The sequence below is a fragment of the Malus domestica genome, chromosome 17 (assembly GCF_042453785.1).
Source record: "Malus domestica chromosome 17, GDT2T_hap1".
NCBI lineage: Eukaryota > Viridiplantae > Streptophyta > Magnoliopsida > Rosales > Rosaceae > Malus > Malus domestica.
The window spans coordinates 21,564,116-21,583,061 of record NC_091677.1 but is presented as its reverse complement, the minus strand read 5'-3'; the positions used below and the strand labels follow the sequence as shown (position 1 = coordinate 21,583,061).

General features: G+C 37.1%; 1 protein-coding gene and 1 long non-coding RNA gene across 2 annotated transcripts; both read right to left on the bottom strand.

Annotated features, from left to right (window-relative positions):
* Nucleotides 1-567: 567 nt before the first annotated feature.
* Nucleotides 568-1,923, bottom strand: LOC103449871 (uncharacterized). The gene is made up of 2 exons (XR_011577839.1): nt 1,491-1,923; nt 568-915 (listed from the first exon to the last, which is right to left on the bottom strand). It is a non-coding gene; the product is annotated as an uncharacterized lncRNA (long non-coding RNA).
* A 12,036-nt stretch (nt 1,924-13,959) lies between these two features.
* Nucleotides 13,960-17,898, bottom strand: LOC103449888 (hexokinase-1-like). The gene is made up of 9 exons (XM_008389213.4): nt 17,526-17,898; nt 16,880-17,030; nt 16,613-16,795; nt 15,927-16,001; nt 15,625-15,780; nt 15,342-15,440; nt 15,083-15,213; nt 14,860-14,941; nt 13,960-14,669 (listed from the first exon to the last, which is right to left on the bottom strand). Exons 1-9 carry the CDS (start codon nt 17,792-17,794, stop codon nt 14,322-14,324), a joined length of 1,494 nt encoding a protein of 497 aa, XP_008387435.2. The 5' UTR covers nt 17,795-17,898; the 3' UTR covers nt 13,960-14,321.
* Between the last annotated feature and the right edge of the window lie 1,048 nt (nt 17,899-18,946).

Genomic DNA, 18,946 nt, shown 5'->3' with positions numbered 1-18,946 from the left:
GTTGATCTGAAATCTTTTAGTTCAAGCAAACTCCTAGTGAAAATAAATGTGTCTTTAGAATTTCCTATAATTTACATATTGTGCAGCTAAGCGATTATTCTTTAGCTTTTTCTCCTTTTTGAGAGATTTGGGCAAAGCCGTATATAATTGACAACATAATTAGGTATTTAATTCGTCATTATAAGAGTCGAATCTGAGAACTCTCACTTACAACTGTAGTATAATAATGGTTAAATGATTCACGACCTAAAAAGAGAAAGGAGTATGAAAAACAATAACATTTGAGAGATTGTGAATTACCACGACGATTTTTTATTTGAGTATGGTGGACATAATATCTGTAGGCTGTTTAATGCCCGGGCTTATTCTGTCTGGGCTTTGTAGTTCATGGACATTACAAATTAGTAGCCCAAACATAAACCCAATCAAAACCGAAGGAGTGATACGGTTAGGGCTGGTTCGGTATGGGATACCGAACCAAAACCCTTGTCCTGATTCCCAAACCGATGTTTTCGGGAATTCCAATGTTAAGACCGATCCCAAACCAAATTTTCGAGAATCCTGAAATAGTTTGGACTTTTGGGCTAAAATTTAGCCTTTTATATTAAAATTTAGATTTATAACCCAACCCAATATGTGCAATCAATATCAATCTGTGCATAACTTCATACATATTGGGCTTTTAGCCTTTAACTTCATACATAGAAATCCCAAGGATACAGCTTATACTAGGATACAACTTACTCATAAGCATGAACATCTCACTGACATGACTCATAGAAATCCCAAGAGCTCGGAAAGCTTATATTAGGACGACACATGCATCATATTACTGAAACATTGTATTCATCCAAGGGAATGTTTCCCACACGTTTCAAGCAGTGGCCTTCATGAAAAGAGATTACACGGCAGTACCTGAAATGTTACATCTTAAAACTAATCCTGTGTCCGAGATATAGGCACAATCCTAACATACTGCATAATTCTTTACCAATATTGATGCTAATACTTCCACCAAAAACTGCATAACGGATATCCATGTATTAAAGCAAATGGGGTTATATATCATATGCCCCTAAATATATAACCTAATAACTATGACACCATCCAGCTAAAAATTACCACCTCGACTGCAGAAACTTAACAAGAACCCCCCAGAGAAACGTTGCAAGGGAAGTAACGATAAGACAACTACTTGTTTCTTGTTAGGTATGGGTAGAGAGAAAAACCAGTCTCGCCATACAGAAACACCCCATATCAAAAGAATCAATTTTAACCACAAAAACAATCATTTTGAACTCCCCATATCGAAAAAATGGCAGAAACACAGCATATCGAAATCTGGCAAGAACCAGCTATACCCTTTTGTTTTCAACCAAAAATAACAAGTTACAGAGACACCCCACATGAAAATAATCAATCTTTACCACAAAAAACAAGACTTTCAAAGCTCCCCATATCGAAGAAATGGTGAAAATACCCACACATACCTTGCCTTTCGAAACGTTGGGCAGAGAGAAAATGAGAGTTGCAACTGGTGAGGCAATGGAGGTGAAGGTCCATGACCCCACAAACAGGCTCGGCAGGCTCGACAGACCTAAGGAAATTGCACCCTCATCGCGCAGCGGAAGCACCACGAAGTAAGCGCACAGAATCTGCTTTGGAAAATCAAAATTTAGCTGAAATCCCAAACCCCAGTTCTTGAAATTTGAGAAAGTGTTGAAATTTAGCCAAAAGGGACTAAATTTCATATCAGTTCCACCTCCATGTGCTAAATTTCACAAACCCTAATCTAGAATTCGAACCCTAAATTAATTCCAAAATTTATCTGATTTGAGAGAGATCAGAGAGGTGAGTCATTTGTGTGGTGTGGGTGTGGCCGGATTCGAAGACGGAGGGAGAAATCGGCGAGAAGGGTGGTGACCAAGCCCAATGTCACAGGGGCAGCTGTCCAAGGCCCAAAACAGATGGGGGGCACAAAAAAAAAAGTCCATAGCCCAAATAAGGGCTGAAGGCCAAGAGCCCAAGAAAGATGAAAAAAGGGCCAAGGTTGTGGGCGTTACAAAAAAAAATACAAAACGACATTACAAGGACCACTCGGTCTCCAATAACCCTAACTCCCATATGCTTACACTCCTTTCCTGATTCCCCACCCCCCCCCCCTTTGTTCGCCACTTCCCCCACTTCCCTCCCTGCCATCCTTGACCCTGACTCCCTTTTCCTTCTCTCAATTCCATTGAAAGTGATTTATTGTTTCCAAACTCCCTTTTCAACTGCAAGCTGCTGCACGCAGCCAGACAACATAGGAGGTCCCTGTCCCTCCTCCTCAGCTCAACACCAAGCCCATTCACCATTGGGCATTGGCTGCTGCAAGTGCAATATCATTCACTCACCACCAACCCTTTTGAGTTTTGAGGTAAATTAATTTTTAAAATTTGAATTATCAATTCATAATTTAATATAAAATTTTGCAAGTGACATAGAATTATATGACATGATGTATAGAATTGTTGTTGTTGATGAATTGAATTCTTGACTAATTGAATTATTTGATTTCATTTGAAAACCAATTTTTAGGTTCAATTTTTATAATATGTTAGACTATGTGTTAATGTTTTTATAATATATAATATGTGTTGGAATGATAATTTTGATAGGAAATTTTTGTTATATCATGTGTAGGTAATTTTTGCAAATAAATTATCGAAGCCATGTCTTTTAGGAAACAACTCTCTAGTAATATGAAAAGGAAAAAAAAGGCAAAGGATAACGAAATTGCCGAAAGTTTAAGATGATCTCTTAATAAATTTTTCTCTACAAAGAACGAGTCAGTTAAAAATTTGAGAGAAAATGATGTTGGTGAAGAGTCACAAAATGTTGTTGGGGAGTCTCATGATCATGAAAATGGTAGTGATTTAGAAGAAATGTTGGTGATGAGTCTTAAGATCATGAAAATGGTGGTGATGTGGATTTGAATGTTGATGATGATCATATTGGTGTAGAGGAAAATATTGAATCTCCTGAACCTGTTTTTCATTTAAACATTTATGATCCAAGAGTTTGGGATGGTCTTAAGGTAGAAATGAGAGACTTACTTGTAGAACATGGACCAATTCAAGAAAATAATCTCACTTATCCTTAGGTATTATGTCCCCCGTTGTATATTTTCTCTAGTAATATAATTTGGGCGTGAGGGCCTAACCCTCCAGCTTCGACTGAGTTCCAGCCCTCGTTAAATATATTTTTTTAAACATATGTTTCAGTGTTAAAAAAGGGCACATTTTGAGCTTTTGCATTGGGCACCCAAAAACTCAGGACCGGCCCTGGTGGTGACGGATAAGTCTTCTGAGCTCTAAGGTGAGGTGAGGTCGAGTCGAGGCTCGAGAGATGGAGAGAGAGTGACTGAGTTCTCTGAGGGTTGACTTTGATTTGTATTCAAAGGTTGAGATTAAATCTCAACCAAATCCGACGGATGTTACAATTCCAAATATATATTTAAAATTAAATAATTTTTTTTATTTCGGTTCGGTTCGGGATTATTGAAAAAATGGAAATGTAAGACCGATTCTCGTACCGAAAGTTCAAGATCGGTTCGGTATTGGGTACCAAAATTTTCGGGATTTTTGGTTCGGTTTTAGGATTTTTTCGGTTCAGTTTGGTATTTTCAGTATTTTTTTCCACCCCTAGATACGGTGCACTCCAAACAGTTTCTCAGAACACCCAAGTAATTTCCAACCAATGAGTTGCTTAATATATTTAGTTTCTCAAAGACCATCTCCAATCTTTAAGAATAAAGTTAAAAAATTTAAGTCAGAAAATTTTAGGCTACAACCCAGAAACTGCTTTTCTCCTTCAATAGTTATGCATTAAAATTTTAGCTCGAGATTATTAAATAATGATTTTAGCCTAATTTTTATTTTGGTAACTTGTTTGAAAATAAAATTTATGTAGATTATCCTAATTTAATATGGTGAACGTGTTAATCTAAAAATATTTAAATTCTAACAAATAATTAAAAATCATACAAATACAAAGGTATTTATAAAGTGAAATTTGATTTGAAAATTTTCTTTAAATTATTTTAGATGTTAGATTTAAATCAAATCTTTTTTTTTTTTGCCGTTAGATTTGACTCATTTGATCATAGCCATTGGATTATAATTTAAAAAAAAAGGTTTGAAATATGATAGTTTGGTGTAGAGGTTGCGCGATGCGGTTTCAAATTGAAACCTAAACTTTTCGCGGTGCTTTTTTGAAGCCAAATCGAAATGAAATCAAACTGTTTTATTCGGTTCGGTGCGGTTTTAAACGGTTTCGATTTGGTTTTTTGAGAAAAAAAAATTACAATTTTAAATTTACACCTATTTACGCATAAAACGATCTCATTTTCCTCGTACATTAATCAATGAACTTGCAACAAAACTATAGCGAAAAACAGCAGCAAAAGCAAAACTATAGCAAAAGAGTTCACAAAAAAAAAAAACTGCAGCAAAGGAAGTTAGGGATAGAGAGATTTGTCTAACCATATGCAATAGTAGCTGTAATCTGCAACACACAAGCATTAAAGAAAGTATATATGTATACATCTTTCATACTGCATAATTTGTTTAAGTTATATATCAAGATAAGCACTGTTATGAAGCACATTTCTCAAGCAAAATAATGTTGCTAATTAGGTGTGCTGCATTAATTAGGTTCAAGCTTCTAGCACATCTATGAACTATGTGCCTTATTTAGATCGAGTGAAGTGTTGTGATCAAGGGTTGGAATTAGTAATTCTACTACAATATGGTACTATTAACTGCACAGCTTCTTGTGTGTGACCAGATAGATGAACATGAGTTTTGAAAGAGAGAGAGATGTATGGACTTGAATATTGGTGCAAAATTGGATGACATTCTATTCTAGTAGAGTTGAGTTGATACTATAAATGTATGGACTCTAATAAATGTTGGGTTTTTGGCTCAAAATTAGGATGATGCAATAAATTAGGTTTGTGTTACCTATTTGGTTTTGGTGTCCTATTTGGGTTTGGTTTTGACTTCTTAGTTAGTTTCCTTGGTGGAGAGATTTTGTTAATTACCTATTTGATTTGGATTTGGATTTATTTCCTATTAGGATTTCTATTGTAACCTAAGTCCTATGCACTATAAATAGGACCTTAGGGTTAGTGTATTTTGTGTGGCTCATTCGTGTGGCAATTTGGTAAGAGTCAATTTGTGAGTTTGTGAGTTAGAGAGCAATTTGGGAGAATCTTCTCCGTTAGTTTTGGGTTCTCTACTCGTTTGGTTTAGGGTTTGTAATTTGTGGGATTTGGGTTGTGAGAGTTTAAACACTCTTTTGTAATCTCCGTTTGTTTAGTGAAATTCCTCGCCGTGCTTCGCCCGTGGAGTAGGCTTTACGCCGATCCACGTAAATCTCTTGTGTCAGTTTGAGATTGTTTGTTTTAGCTTTCACATACGACATTGATATTTGGTACTTTGTTATAGTTCGCTTCCGTTTGCACATAAAAGTACAACAATAAAGAACCAATTAGAACATAACATTCAATATATGGTGCGGTTTCGGTTTCAGTGCGGTTTTGAAAATCCAAAACCAAAACCAAACCGTTTTCTTAGCCGCGGTTCGGTTTCGAAACCGCAACCGTTTCAAAATCACAAAATCAAAAAAGGGAAAATGTAGGGAGACAAATAAGTTATATGAACAAATTAGCATGGTTCATGCTAATGCTATATAAGTTAGGTTGCTGATTTGTTACCTCATTTCTTCATTGGTGATTTGTATTTTCAGTGATTTTCTATTCTTGGGTAATAAGTTTTTGTCAAAAGTTAATGTGATCAGTTTCTTTTCTTTTTAATTTATGTTATGTGTGGTTTTATGTCATGTGATTAGAGGTTCCAAAAGAGAAACATGACTTTTTATTTGGTTAGAGGAGGGGGGGAGGAAGTTCTGTTCAAATTTGGTTTTTCCGATCTCTTGAGAAGAAATTATGTCTCTATTGATATTGTAGGTGTCCAGCTAGCAAAAATTACAAGGTATGGTACAATCTATGCTTCTTTGGTAGATTTGATTCAAATTGGTAGATTTCGGTAAGAAGCTTTTATCTTTTCTTTTAGTTAAAGGACAATTAGGACTTAAATTTGTAAAAGATGTGAATGTTAGAACAATGACAATAGAACTACTAATATATATGGTTTGTAAATAGATTTCAACATATATGTAAATATTATTGCATATCATATGTCTTTAGAACGTTCCACATATTTTATACAGTTTTTAAACCCGCAGTATTGTGTGGGCACCGTTGCTAAGTATATACTAAAACTCAGTTTTGGGTTGGCACTGTTGATCTATAGTGTGCGGGCGGAAATGCCCTTGTATTCCTTTGTTCTCGACCATTTTTTCCGCTTTTTACATAGCTAAAGGATGACTTTGTCCTTCTAGACCACGCGTCCACCATCGCTGGTCCTTTCGGTTCGACGATTTCTCGATTTCGCTTCTCTCTCGCCATTCTCACCTTTTGGGTATTTTGTAACCTAGGTTTTTTTTCTCTACCGCATCGCCATTTTACTCACCGTTCAGCGTCGCTATCTTTCTCCAGATCTTCAGGCCGATAGAACCCGGCAAGATTAGCATGTACGTTTGTGGAATTGCCGCATGTGATCTCAGCCATCTTGACCATGCTCGTGCCGCCATCAATTCCGATGTCGTCTTCAGGTTCGCACGTTCAATCTCATTATTTGCATGTTTCGTTTAATAATTATGCAATTAATTGTGCTCTACAGGGAAGAAATCAGATCCATGGGTTTTTTATTTGTGTATGCGAATTGGGATGTTTTGCAGGCATATTTGCGTCTTTAGCGGCGTTGATGTTGAATTGTGTAAAAAAGGACATTGATTACTCTCCGTGCGAAGAAGGTGAGTGGAGGTGAACAATTGAATGCACAACTCAGATTTTGGATTTATTATAATTGAGTTTTAGTTAAGCTTCATAGATTTTTTCCTTTAAATTTCTGGGTTGTGCTCAATTTTTCGTTAAATTTGTGGGTTTTTTTGGTGTCCTTTTATCTGAAAGTTCTGGTTGCCTTGAAGGATGGTAAGCCTCTTCACTCTCCTCTTTTTCTCTCTTTAAACTCTCTCCACAGATTATATTTTGTTTGATTGCAGAGTTTTTGGTTCTTAAAAATCTCCAATTTTTTTATTTGGTTTCCTCTTGATTATTTTTGCCTAAAACTCTATGAAGGGTTTGCTCCTTTGATTGTGGACTAAAACAGTCGAAGAAGGTTTATTTTAATGGCTGAAGAAATTGACGATTATTCAGGTGGTCAAATATTTCTCCTCTTTTGTTTGTTTAATTTCTTTCTAATATTCGAATAATTATTGTTGTGTAATCCTGATAGCACTATGGTTGCGCCTCAAATGGATATCTACCACAGCATGGGAGATGCTCTTGCGCAGCAGTATGGTGGCTATGCAGCTCACAACACTGTATGTTCTTATTTTATTCCTGGGTTAGAGCATGCATATATTATCAGTTGCTAGATGTCATAGATTAACCCCTATAATTCTAACGTGAAGTTAAAAAAAAAAAAAATGAAAGCTCATATAACTCTAATCAGATGTCCACTAAAAAGAAAGCAACTCACATTACACAGACCAATACTTGTTAAAATTGTGGTGAAATAAAAAGATGAATACAATGTTTCTTATAGAGATGACCTATGATAACAAAATGGTCAAGTGGAGTCAGTTTTACCCCATACAACCCACTTGATCTACATTGTCTGGGTCCTGCGATTTTGTGATAATCTTCCATGGTAAGAGACTTTGGTTTGTTTTGGTTGGTCTGAATTTCAAATTTCTAGTTGAATTGTTTGTTTTGGTTTGTTGCGCATGATATGAGCTTCAAATTAGATAATTTATGCGTGTTAATACTTATCCTTCACTAGCTCGATGAATTGCATAATTTGCATTAGTTGTTGCTTGAACATGTTCTGTCACTTACATTTTATATTGGAAAATTTCTTTCATTTTAGATTTTTTACCCTTTGAAAGCAGAAAAAGAAAGTAATTATGAATAAAGTTTCGTTTTTGGTACTTCCCTAATCATGTGATCCAAATGGCTTCAAGAATTCAGAGTGTCTGAATTGTCACAAGATTCTGTGCAGGGTATAGCCGAAATGGAAAAGCTTATGTACACGACCTTCTTGATGTTAACGGCAGACTAGTTCTCATAGTGGATGCTTCTATGCATCTTTCTGCTGTAAGTTTTAGATCAAGTTTTGTATGGTACTATGGTCACTGAACAAAAAGTGCCACAGGTGCATGATCCCGCTGATAAAGAGAAGCTGTGGATGTTTTTGATTGAGAAGGCCAGAAGGGAGCAAAGAAATACTAGGAATCTTCAATCTACGTTGGGTCCAGCGAAAGTAATAATAGGCATACAACATATTTTTTTGGACCAGGATCCTCTCCTGAGCTAAGGATGAGGATCCTACTGATCAATGAGTGTGGGCCGTTGGATGAAAATCCAACGGCTACAAACAAGGGGTCCCTTTAAAGTTATAATAATTATAGTCGTTGAATTTTCATCAAACGGTCCACAATCCTTGGTAAGGAGGATCCTTATCCTTAGCTCAGGAAAGGATCCTGGTCCATTTTGTTTTACTTTCTTTCAAATTTATTATTTTTAATTATATAGCCGAATGAGCACGGGATTCCTTTCGAGTCTCTGCGAGATTAGAGTAAGGTCTAGGTTGTTGTTTTGATTGTAGTGACATATACTATTGGGGAAAGTGGTGAAGTTTGATACTTTCCAGCTTTAATCTACTTATTCACAACTTTAGATGTATAAAGTTTAGATGGAATACCGTCACATTATGAGTGTGAAATGTGAAGAAACAAAAGAAGATCGACTACTTATAATGCCTCCAGTTGTCAATTTTTTATCAACAGTCTTTATCCTGACCATCAAGCTCATAGAATTCTTGATGGCCGTTGATATATCCCAACGTCAAATTTATCAATGTAATATATCTGTGTTAAGTGTATGTAAATTCATGATTTGAGATATAAAATTAAGGAGAAAGAACGTAAATTTAAGGAAGCTATTATTGGCACTCAATAATAGTTTGAAATTTTAGACAACCTCAAAGAAAATTTTATGTCATTGTAGCTCAAAAATGGGTTCAAAATAGTAGCTCAAAAATAATGACACTCAAATTCAATTGTAAATCATACGCTGTGTATAAATGAAGCTCACAAATGGAAGGAAAATAGTAGGAATTCAATTCAATTGAAATTTGCTTTATTTTAATCCCAACATGTTGAAGTCTGTTTTAGCATTTGCATATTCTCTGGCATTAGAGTCTAGATTGTGGTAACCATTGTAGGAAAATTCAATGTTGAAACTAACTGATCAACAGTCTTCCTTTTTGTTTTCCCATTGTCTTGAGGTATAGATCCCCTCACTCAATTTAGGTTTTTTCTTTCTTTCTTAGGAACAGTTTGAAGGATTAAAATGTTCTAATTTGGTGTTGGTAATCTTGGTTTAGCAAATTGGCAGCGAGATTGCACACTCCTCATTATGTTGTAAGTTCGACTGACTTATCCTATAAGAATTGTTTCGGTTTGTGTTTGTGGTTTCCATTCAATGTAATCCCTCTTCTTAGTTTCTCTTCAGAATTGTATTCATTTCCAGTTTCGCAATGTTTATATTTTTCGCCATAATGGAAGTTTTAGGGTCTATGATTTCATTTTTGGTGATCAATGTCCATGAATAGCTATATATATATTTTTTTAAATTTAGATCCTGCAAGTTCGAGGCATTGGTGATGGAAATAAATTTGTTGCAGTGAATTACAAATCATATGAGCAGACGTTTCCTAATGTGGTAAAATGGTTTTACCAAGTCTTCTTCCTTATAGGTAATAGATCATCTATTATATATAATTTGGATTGAATTTGTTTCCTTCATAGACAATTTTCAATTTTTTTTCTCTTTATTTCTCTCCTGATTTCAGACAACGATGCTAAGCAAAATGAAAACAAGCCCATTAGATTAAGGAAGTTCAATGCTACTCTTTGTTCCTTATTGTACATAGTGTTGTAAGTACATTAAGTACATTTTCCATATGTATATAAGTAGTATGGCTTATCATATATACATTTAAAACTTTCTTCGTATTTTGTACAATTTGAAAACCCGCAGCACCGCACATGCATTCTTACTAGTATTATCTATAGCACAGCTGGTTGGGATAATGATGGAATAATTAGGGATTGGACAGTTGGCGACTTACAACTCAATGCAATCAGCACGGTAGCAGAGAGAGATTATGTGGAGAATGTTCATGCAATATCAGGACTCTTACTAATAAACATTGTTTTCAAATTAATTGCATGAGGCATATTTGGATGAGTCCTGCATGTGAAGTGATCAGCAGGTGAACATTAAATGGCATATGCCGTGTTTTTATCCACTCATGATTTTAAGTGCATTATCTACAGTAAGATGTGATGCTATTAGAAAAGAAGTGGATTATTTTTTTTTGCTAGAAAAGGAAAGAACTATATTGAAGAGAAAAGCCCCTAGGGCAACCTGTTTGAGTACAATCAAATAGTTAGGCTGGACGAGCAGTCAACGGAATAGTTTTATACTAAACATGGAAGCCATTAACTGAGAAACCTACTATTGCGATAGCATCCGCTAGAAAATTGGCTTCCCTGAAGACATGCTTCCAACGAATATCCTCAAAGAAGCCCGCCAGCCGTCAAATATTAGCAAGAATGGTCCTCAGTTTCCAGGGAGCATGATAGGCACCACGAATAGCCTCAATAACCAGCATAGAGTCGCCTTCAACAATGTGCTTTCATTGGATTTAGTTTGCAACAAAAGGGTTATCGGTGTTATCATCCATTTACTCGACATATGTATGTCACTATGGATATTACATTCTCTGAAGACGAATTATGTTTTTCCTCCCAGCCATACTCCTTATGAGAGACAACCTTAATTGATGATTATGACGGGTTTGGTGTAATGGAGATTTCCATTGCAGACTGTCATACCAGCCCAAGTGGCGGGTTGCCTACCCAAACTGGTGACAGGCCTAACCAAACTGATGATAGTAGCAGCCTTGCTGCCATTACTGCACCGAGAGATATAGCCCAAAATGGACTAGACAGTGACATCCCAAATGGGCCATGTAATCCATGTGATTGCCCAGACCGTGACAGTGCCAAAAATGGCCCAGACAGAGACAGCCCTAGTGGGTCATACAATTGTCCAAATATTGACAGCCCAAATGGGCGTGATCAGTTAGCAGCAACCATATCAGTCTGGGATAATTAATACAGGCCGAAGTGGGCTTGACTTCATATTTGCAGATGTAGGCCTAAGTGATGGGCATCCTGAATTAAGTTGACAGATGAGTAGCTCTATTGAAACAGAACATGTCAACCCTTCTCATACTCCTCAAGTACGCGTCTATGTCAAACGGGTATCTTTGGGGTAAGTTTTCACTCAGATATTGTTAAAACATCTTATGTGTTACCTCTTCGACAGAATCGAGGAAAACCACTAGACAGGTACTCTATAGGGAAAAGTGCGGTACCCCATTACAAACTACATATCCATTCATCAACTCTCACCGAAACACTGTGCACTTTGTACAACAAATGGAGACTATCAAAATACATACCAGAGTGGAAGAAGCCTTGAAAGATCCGAAATGGACAGAAGCAATGGAAGTTGAGATGGAAACATTACAGAAAAATAATACATGGAGTGTGGTTATGCTCCCTAAAGGGAAGAAGTTAGTGGGGGTACAAGTGAGTGTTCACTATCAAACATAAGGCAGATGGAACAATTGATGGGTACAAGGCAAGGTTAGTGGCCAAAGGGTTTACTCAGACTTTTGGGGTAGACTACCAAGAAACATTTGCTCCCGTTGCGAAATGAATACCATCAGAGTTTTATTGTCTCTTGCTACTAATCTTGATTGGCCTTTGCGACAGTTTGATGGAAAAAATGCATTTCTACATGGAGATTTAGAGGAAGAGGTGTACATGAATTTTCCACCAGGATACAGTGCTGCAAACTCATGCGGGAAAGTGTGTAGACTTTAGAAGGTATTGTATGGTCTCAAACAGTCACCTAAAGTATGGTTTGGGTAGTTCACCCAAGTAATGAAAAAGTACGGGTATCGACAGGGTAACTCATATCATACTTTGTTTATCAAACGCAAAGATGGCAAGGTAACCTTACTCATTATATATATGGATGATATGATTGTCACAGGTGATGATACAATGGAAATTCAACGATTGCAGAGATACTTGTCTCCCAAGTTTGAGATGAAAGACCTTGGAGGACTTAAATACATCCTAGGGTTGACATTGCTAGGTCTTAGGAAGGAATATACTTGTCACAATGGAAATATATATTGGATCTTCTGTATGAAACTGGTATGCTAGGGTGTAAGTTAGTGGATGTGTATTGTTCATAATCATCACCTTGCAATTTATCAAGATCAAGTCCTAACAAATAGGAAGAGATACCAAAGGTTAGTAGGATGGTTGATTTACTTGTCACTCACAAGGCCAGATATTGCTTGCGCAGTAAGTGTGGTGAGTCAATTTATGCATACACATAGCGAGGATCACATGGCAACGGTAATGCGAATATTGAACTTGAAGGGAACTTCGAGGAAAGGACTACTGTACATAAAGCATGGACATATGGAAGTGAAAGGATACATGGCCATCAACTTTAGGCTACTTTACTTTTGTAGCAGGTAACCTTGTAACCTGGAGGAGTAAGAAGCAGAGTGCGGTGGCGAGGTCTTCGGCAGAGGTTGAGTACAAAGGAATGGCACATGGTATTTATGAGCTTTTGTGGCTTCGAATTCTACTTACTGAGATAGGGTTTAAGCCTAAAGATTATACAGTGATAATCAAGCAGCACGAGAGATAGCAAACAATCCCGTGCAACATGATAGGACCAAACATGTTGAGCCTCCTGGGGGAACCCTTCTTGTCAGAAGCCAACCCCTCCGTCTCGCTAATGTTGATCCTTTTCGACAATCACCCCCTCCTCCGGCATGTGACCCCGCCCTCCAAAACCCACCCCCTCCACCTTATTTGGACGACCCCGCGACCCCACCTGATCAAAACTTTCCTGTCCCAAGCACTAGCCCTAGTACTCCTTACCCTCGCCAAGATCCAGATAAATGTGTGATAGATTGCAAGGGCATTTGCAACGACCATATGAACAGGCCTGCAGAGAATATTGTATATCTAAATGCCCACAAGCCTTCTTATCCGGGAGAACCTGCTGGTGGAGCAGTAGCATTAATATATCGTAAGTGTACACGTTACTGCAAAAAGTCCATATCCACCACCAAAACTACCTCTGCAGGTCTGTATATTAACTAAGTAATGCAGTTTTTCTGTTAATTTGTTTGTTGATTAATAATGTAAAATATCTGATTTAATAATGCAGGGTTTACTTTCTATTTACATGTTATGTGACTTGTGGTGCAGAAATGTTCATCAACAAGTGTATCCCTCCTTTTAGTAGATTTCTACGTTGTGATTACGAATGAGAGAAAACATATATGTGAGATTTAGATATGTACACCCAATGTATAATGTATATTCATATTCATTCATCTTGTTGAGCCATTTTCCCGACTTTTTTTCGAACGAGGTTGAAGTTTAAAACTCCAACAACTCTTAATGTTAGAGAGAAATACTTTAGGATTCATTACCTATTCATTATTATCAACTGTTAATGTCAAATGTAATAACAATTAATTCTTGGATTTTCAGGTTTTTTTTTTCATCCAACATGTTGCTTTATATGTTTCTTTTTCTTCATATTTATTTTTTTTAAATGTGAAATGTGAATTTTTGTTAAGAGCTAAAAAGATGCTAAGATAGCATTCAATAACGTCATGATTAAAAGTAGCATTTCAATATTTTTATTACTTTGAACATAAGAAATAAGAATTACCAACACAATTTAAGAATTACCACAAGGTAAAAAAGAAATGGAAATTTGCAGGCCGAAGCAGTATTGCATGGCCGCTTACGGGTCCTGCATTTATACAATCAATCCACCTCTCTCACACATTCTGCAAAGCCACAAACTAAAATTCCCCCAAAAAAGAATTCCAGAGGTGAATGAGCAGAGGAGAAGAGGCACGGTTATACGAAGAAAAAATGGGAGCTGTTCTAGTTCGAACCCGGAGAAAGATTAAAACACCAAAAGTGTGAAACTTTCTTCAGCAAAAAGCTCTACTACTATCCTGGTAAATTCAGGATTCATCGATTCCTAGGTATTGTGAGTGAGAGGCGGCGAGAAGGGCAGCTCCAATCCCAGAGCCATCATTAGAGTGTTCAATAACGATAGTTTCTGCAACTTCCTCTCCGAGCAATTCTCGTAGAGTATTTTCCATGCACTTGCTATATTCAGTGTAATGCTCGTATAATCCACCATCCAAAGCTACCACTGTCTTCTGGTTTTCCCCATCCTTGACCGCGTCTCTTCCCAGCTTTTTCAGTACACCCAAGACTCCAGCAGCGGCAAGGCGGGCCCCACGTGTAGCAACTATATTGCAGAGCTCGACAATAACTTTTCTTACTTTAAGAGAAGTATTTGATATCTGAAACAGAATTAGAACACTTCAAAAATTTATATCTACACAAACTTATCCGATTAGTATGGCCAACAACATTTAAAAGTCATTCACGTGAAGATAAGAGCATCATCCCTAGATTCAACCTCGTTATACGTCTTTTGAAGGCCACTTCTGATATTAATAATGCGAGTAGTTGAAGTGAAATTAAACACACCTCCAATACATTCTTCAATTTTTCTCGTACCACCCTAAGATCAGAGGATGCATCGTGATGCATCGCAGACATGTCAGGTGTCCTGCATAATTCAAAGCTCACATTTTAACCACTTAGCGAAAACAGAATCCCAAAGGCTATAATAAATCCAAGGAAGGTAATACTAAATGCACCAAACAACAACATATACAGCTACAAAAACATAGTGGGCCTAAGGGATAACCTCAAAATGAAAGGAACTTTTAACTTTGGTGGAACAGTGTCACCAAAAAGGGAAGCTTCTTCAGCAATCCTACAAAGAACTCTGCGAACAATTTCTCCCAAGTACATTCCAGAAATTATCTTCTCAAAAATCTAAAAGAATCAATTTCAATGGCATTAAAATAAGCGTATTAGAGTTTGTCACCAAAAAAAAAAAAAAAAAAAAAAAAAAAAAAAAAAAAAAAAAAAAACAAATTGAGGAAGTAAATAAGTACAATCACCTGATCACCACGGTTCAAACTTTCAGTATCCAATGAGTGATCATATTCTGTCAATGGAAGGTGAGCTGACTTAAAGTTACCCCACTCCATGTTGACAACCTACAGTCCAGACAGCAGCTTCAAGATTTACTTTATAATTTTCAGTTGCTACTGTTTTTCATAATTTTACAATCCTAATGCTAACAAAAGTTTGAAAAGAATAATTTAAAAAAAAAAGTATTGAATAGGTAATTGACACAAGTCAATGGCCGTGAAGCTGTGAAGCAGTGAAGGAGTTGCTAACCATCTCTCCTGATTTAGGGAGCAGACCATGCCATTTTGGTATTGCATGTGCACGTTCCACATATGCTGCATTTGTCCCAGTACCTAAAATCACAGCAACAACAACATCCTGATTGACATACCTGCCTCCAGCTAATGTCCCAACCGTGTCATTAACCTGGTGAGAAGGTGACCATTAACACTGAACTTTAAATTATAATTGATTTGAACAAGCATTTTTACGTCGTACCAATGCAAAGCCAATAAATATACTCATAGACTCGACATGAAGGCCTTTTAAAATAACTCATCAAGTTTACTTACCAGAGCAGATACACGCATATCGAGGCCTGTTCTTTCAATGGCTTTACTCAATTCAGCCACTACATCTTGCCCAACCTATTCGGCATGAAGAGTTAAAGTCATGAAGGTTGAAATATGAGTGCAAAACAGGTTTCACAAGTTTAGAATATGTCACGTGATAATTTAAATACTAGATATGCTTATTGCTTCAAATGAACATAATCTACTAGAGTATTTTTGCACTGTTGAATGAAATGGCTGGCCAGGGAAATGGACTAGAGTATTTCTGCTGTGTGTTGTTTAAAGGATGAAGCTCACTTGAAGATAATGAGAAGTGGCACTGACTACAACGTTAAGAAACAAAAGCTAACTTTAACAATTCTGATGTTTCAGGATTATGAGGGCAACTATATCACAGAAACTGAACCACAATCACAAGTTACTGATTCAAGGAATTCTTTATCTTATGAATTCTAGGACTCAAGTGAAACAACTTTCTTTTAACAGGGGAAGGTGGAATAAAGTAGTAGCTGTAGTAGATGGACAAATGTATTATAAATCCCCGGCACTAATATGTCCACACTTTATAAGTGCTGAATATTCACTTTTTTCGCAAGAGATTTTATTGGAGAATACAGAAAAAATTAAACTAAGGAGAATAAAAATAATACAGAATATTAAAGAAGTCAAAGTAACGAGGACTGAACTGCATCATCTATAGAAAAGCCTTTCGTCCACTTAATAAGGGTCCCCGAATTAATTGATGATTGCAGCACAGGGAATGAGAAGGTAAAACCTAGTTCTCTCTGCCTGCCAGGAGGGAGTTGATAATCTTGACCTTCTTTAGCAACAAACTTAGCAAGTTCTGCCGCAATGTAGTCAAAGAGTGCCTGAAATCACAATCATTCTCAAGATTTGAGAGGTGTTTTCACATAAAAAACTTACATTGGCATTGTTAGCGACAATCTACTTACATCTGAAGTCCCGACCATAAGATTTTCAGGAATTGAGACCTCAGTAAATTCTTGGCTAATAATTCCACGACCCTTTCCTCCCAATTGCACCCTCAGTACACGGAAGTTTGTTCCTCCGAGATCCAATGCATAAAACAACCCTTTCTCATTCCTGAAATAGAAAATACATATATATACATATTAAAAGGAGACTTCAACATCTGAGAGCAGAAAATTTCATCGTAACACAACTGTTCAAGTAATATGAAACAAACACAATGTACAATTCACTCATCAAATTATACACCAAGATTGATCAGGAAGAGATCAACCTGCAAAATACAATACAAAATTCCTACAATTTGGATAAATTTTGATCGACCCTTTTCGCAACTGTGAGTATTCAACCGAAATTTTCAATCCATTTATAAAGATTAAAACTTTAGAGGTTACCCCAAAAAATATACACATCCAAAGATATCAAGAAATGGACTTTGAATCCAACGATGGAGACCCAAATCAATATAAACAAAAACAAAAACACCCCACATCAATCAGTCCCAAAACAGATCAAGCGGTACCAGTCGATCCAGAATCTACAATACACATATATGCACGTCAGGAAATCAAAAGAGTCAATTGATTGATTTATTCAATAGCTACGTACCCAGTAGGGAGATTGTCGACGTAGCTAATGATCATCTTGAGCTTGCTGCCACCTTCGGAGGCGAGGCCGGCATGCATCTCGACAGCCATGGCGTCAGCCACCTGCCTCAGCTTCCCAGTGGGGGTCCCACACTTCTCCTCGAGCTCCTTGATGATCGCCGATGCACGGGCCCACCGTCCCGAGCTCCGCATGCGGTGGCGCACCACCAGAACCGCTGCCGCGGCGCACACTGCCGTCGCAGTAACGATTATCACCGCCTTCTTCCCCATTGTTTCGGTTGATTTCGGGTTCGGAGTTGTATGTGGAGAAGCAAATGAAATGCTCTGTTTCTTTGGTGGTTTGGGGGAGTGAGTGATGCAAATTTTAACGGTTTGGGGCGACTTTTATATGTGAGTAGGACAGATAAATGGAATTTCACTGATAATTACAATATTATCGCCGGTCAGTACTACGGTTTAGTAATATTTCTATTCACTTGTAAGTGAGAGGTCTTAGGTTCGATTCTCGTCAAAAGCGAATTTAAACCACATTATTACTAACCCACTGTGAGGCTTAGTTCATCCCCTCCCCGTTAGTGTAGATAGCTCATTCCCTCCCCTTAGTATAGATAATATCGTTTGTTAAAAAAAAGAAAATTACAATATTGTCCTACTACAAAATAAATTTGAGGATTAGGATCTAGGCATGGGCACGGGCTGGGCCGAGCCCAATTTTGAAGGAACCTAACCCTACCCGTTTTAAACTGTAACGGGGCGAGGCTGGGCGGGTACAGACATTTTTAGTTTTGAAACCAAACCTTACCCGATCCATTTGAAATAGGGCAGTTCTGGCGGGTCCACGGGTATAACTCTATTTTTTTGCTCTTAAAAAAATGAGGCTAAAGCCGATGCACTGCAGTGCACAACAGCTTACACTCCTGGAGCTGCCTTTAAAATTTGAGAATGCACAACAGCACTATAGCAGCGCATATTAGAGGAGTATTGAAGCACATATTGTGCCTAGCAGCGCATATTAATATTATTATCCAAATCCAAAGCCCAAATCCAAAATAAAATCAAAATCCAATCCAAAATAATATCTCCTAGACATCCAATGCAAAGTCAAAATAAAAATAACATCCAAATCCAATAAAACCTAACAACAAAATTAGTGAATAAAACCCTCTGAAAACTTATAGAACATTGTTGTAATCTATTCATGGTTCCAAATAGAGTGCAAGTTATACAATAATTGGTAATTAACATATAATAAAAGTTGTTTGAGTATGATACTTATAGAGATTTGAATTTGTGTTGGTTGATTTGGAACTCAGAAAAGTCTTCAAGTCCCACTCTCAAACTCGCTTAAACTTCTCTTTTTTACTTTGTTTGCTGCTGAGCTTGCAAGTGCAAAAACCCAAGTCCCAGACCTAGAGTACAAAA

Coding starts and splice junctions, on each gene's coding strand:
- LOC103449888 (XM_008389213.4), bottom strand. CDS start 17,794: ATGGGGAAGAAGGCGGTGATAATCGTTACTGCGACGGCAGTGTGCGCC. Junction 15,781..15,926: donor ATATGCGTGTATCTGCTCTG/GTAAGTAAACTT, acceptor CCTTCTCACCAG/GTTAATGACACGGTTGGGAC. Junction 14,942..15,082: donor AAAGTTCCTTTCATTTTGAG/GTTATCCCTTAG, acceptor TGAATTATGCAG/GACACCTGACATGTCTGCGA.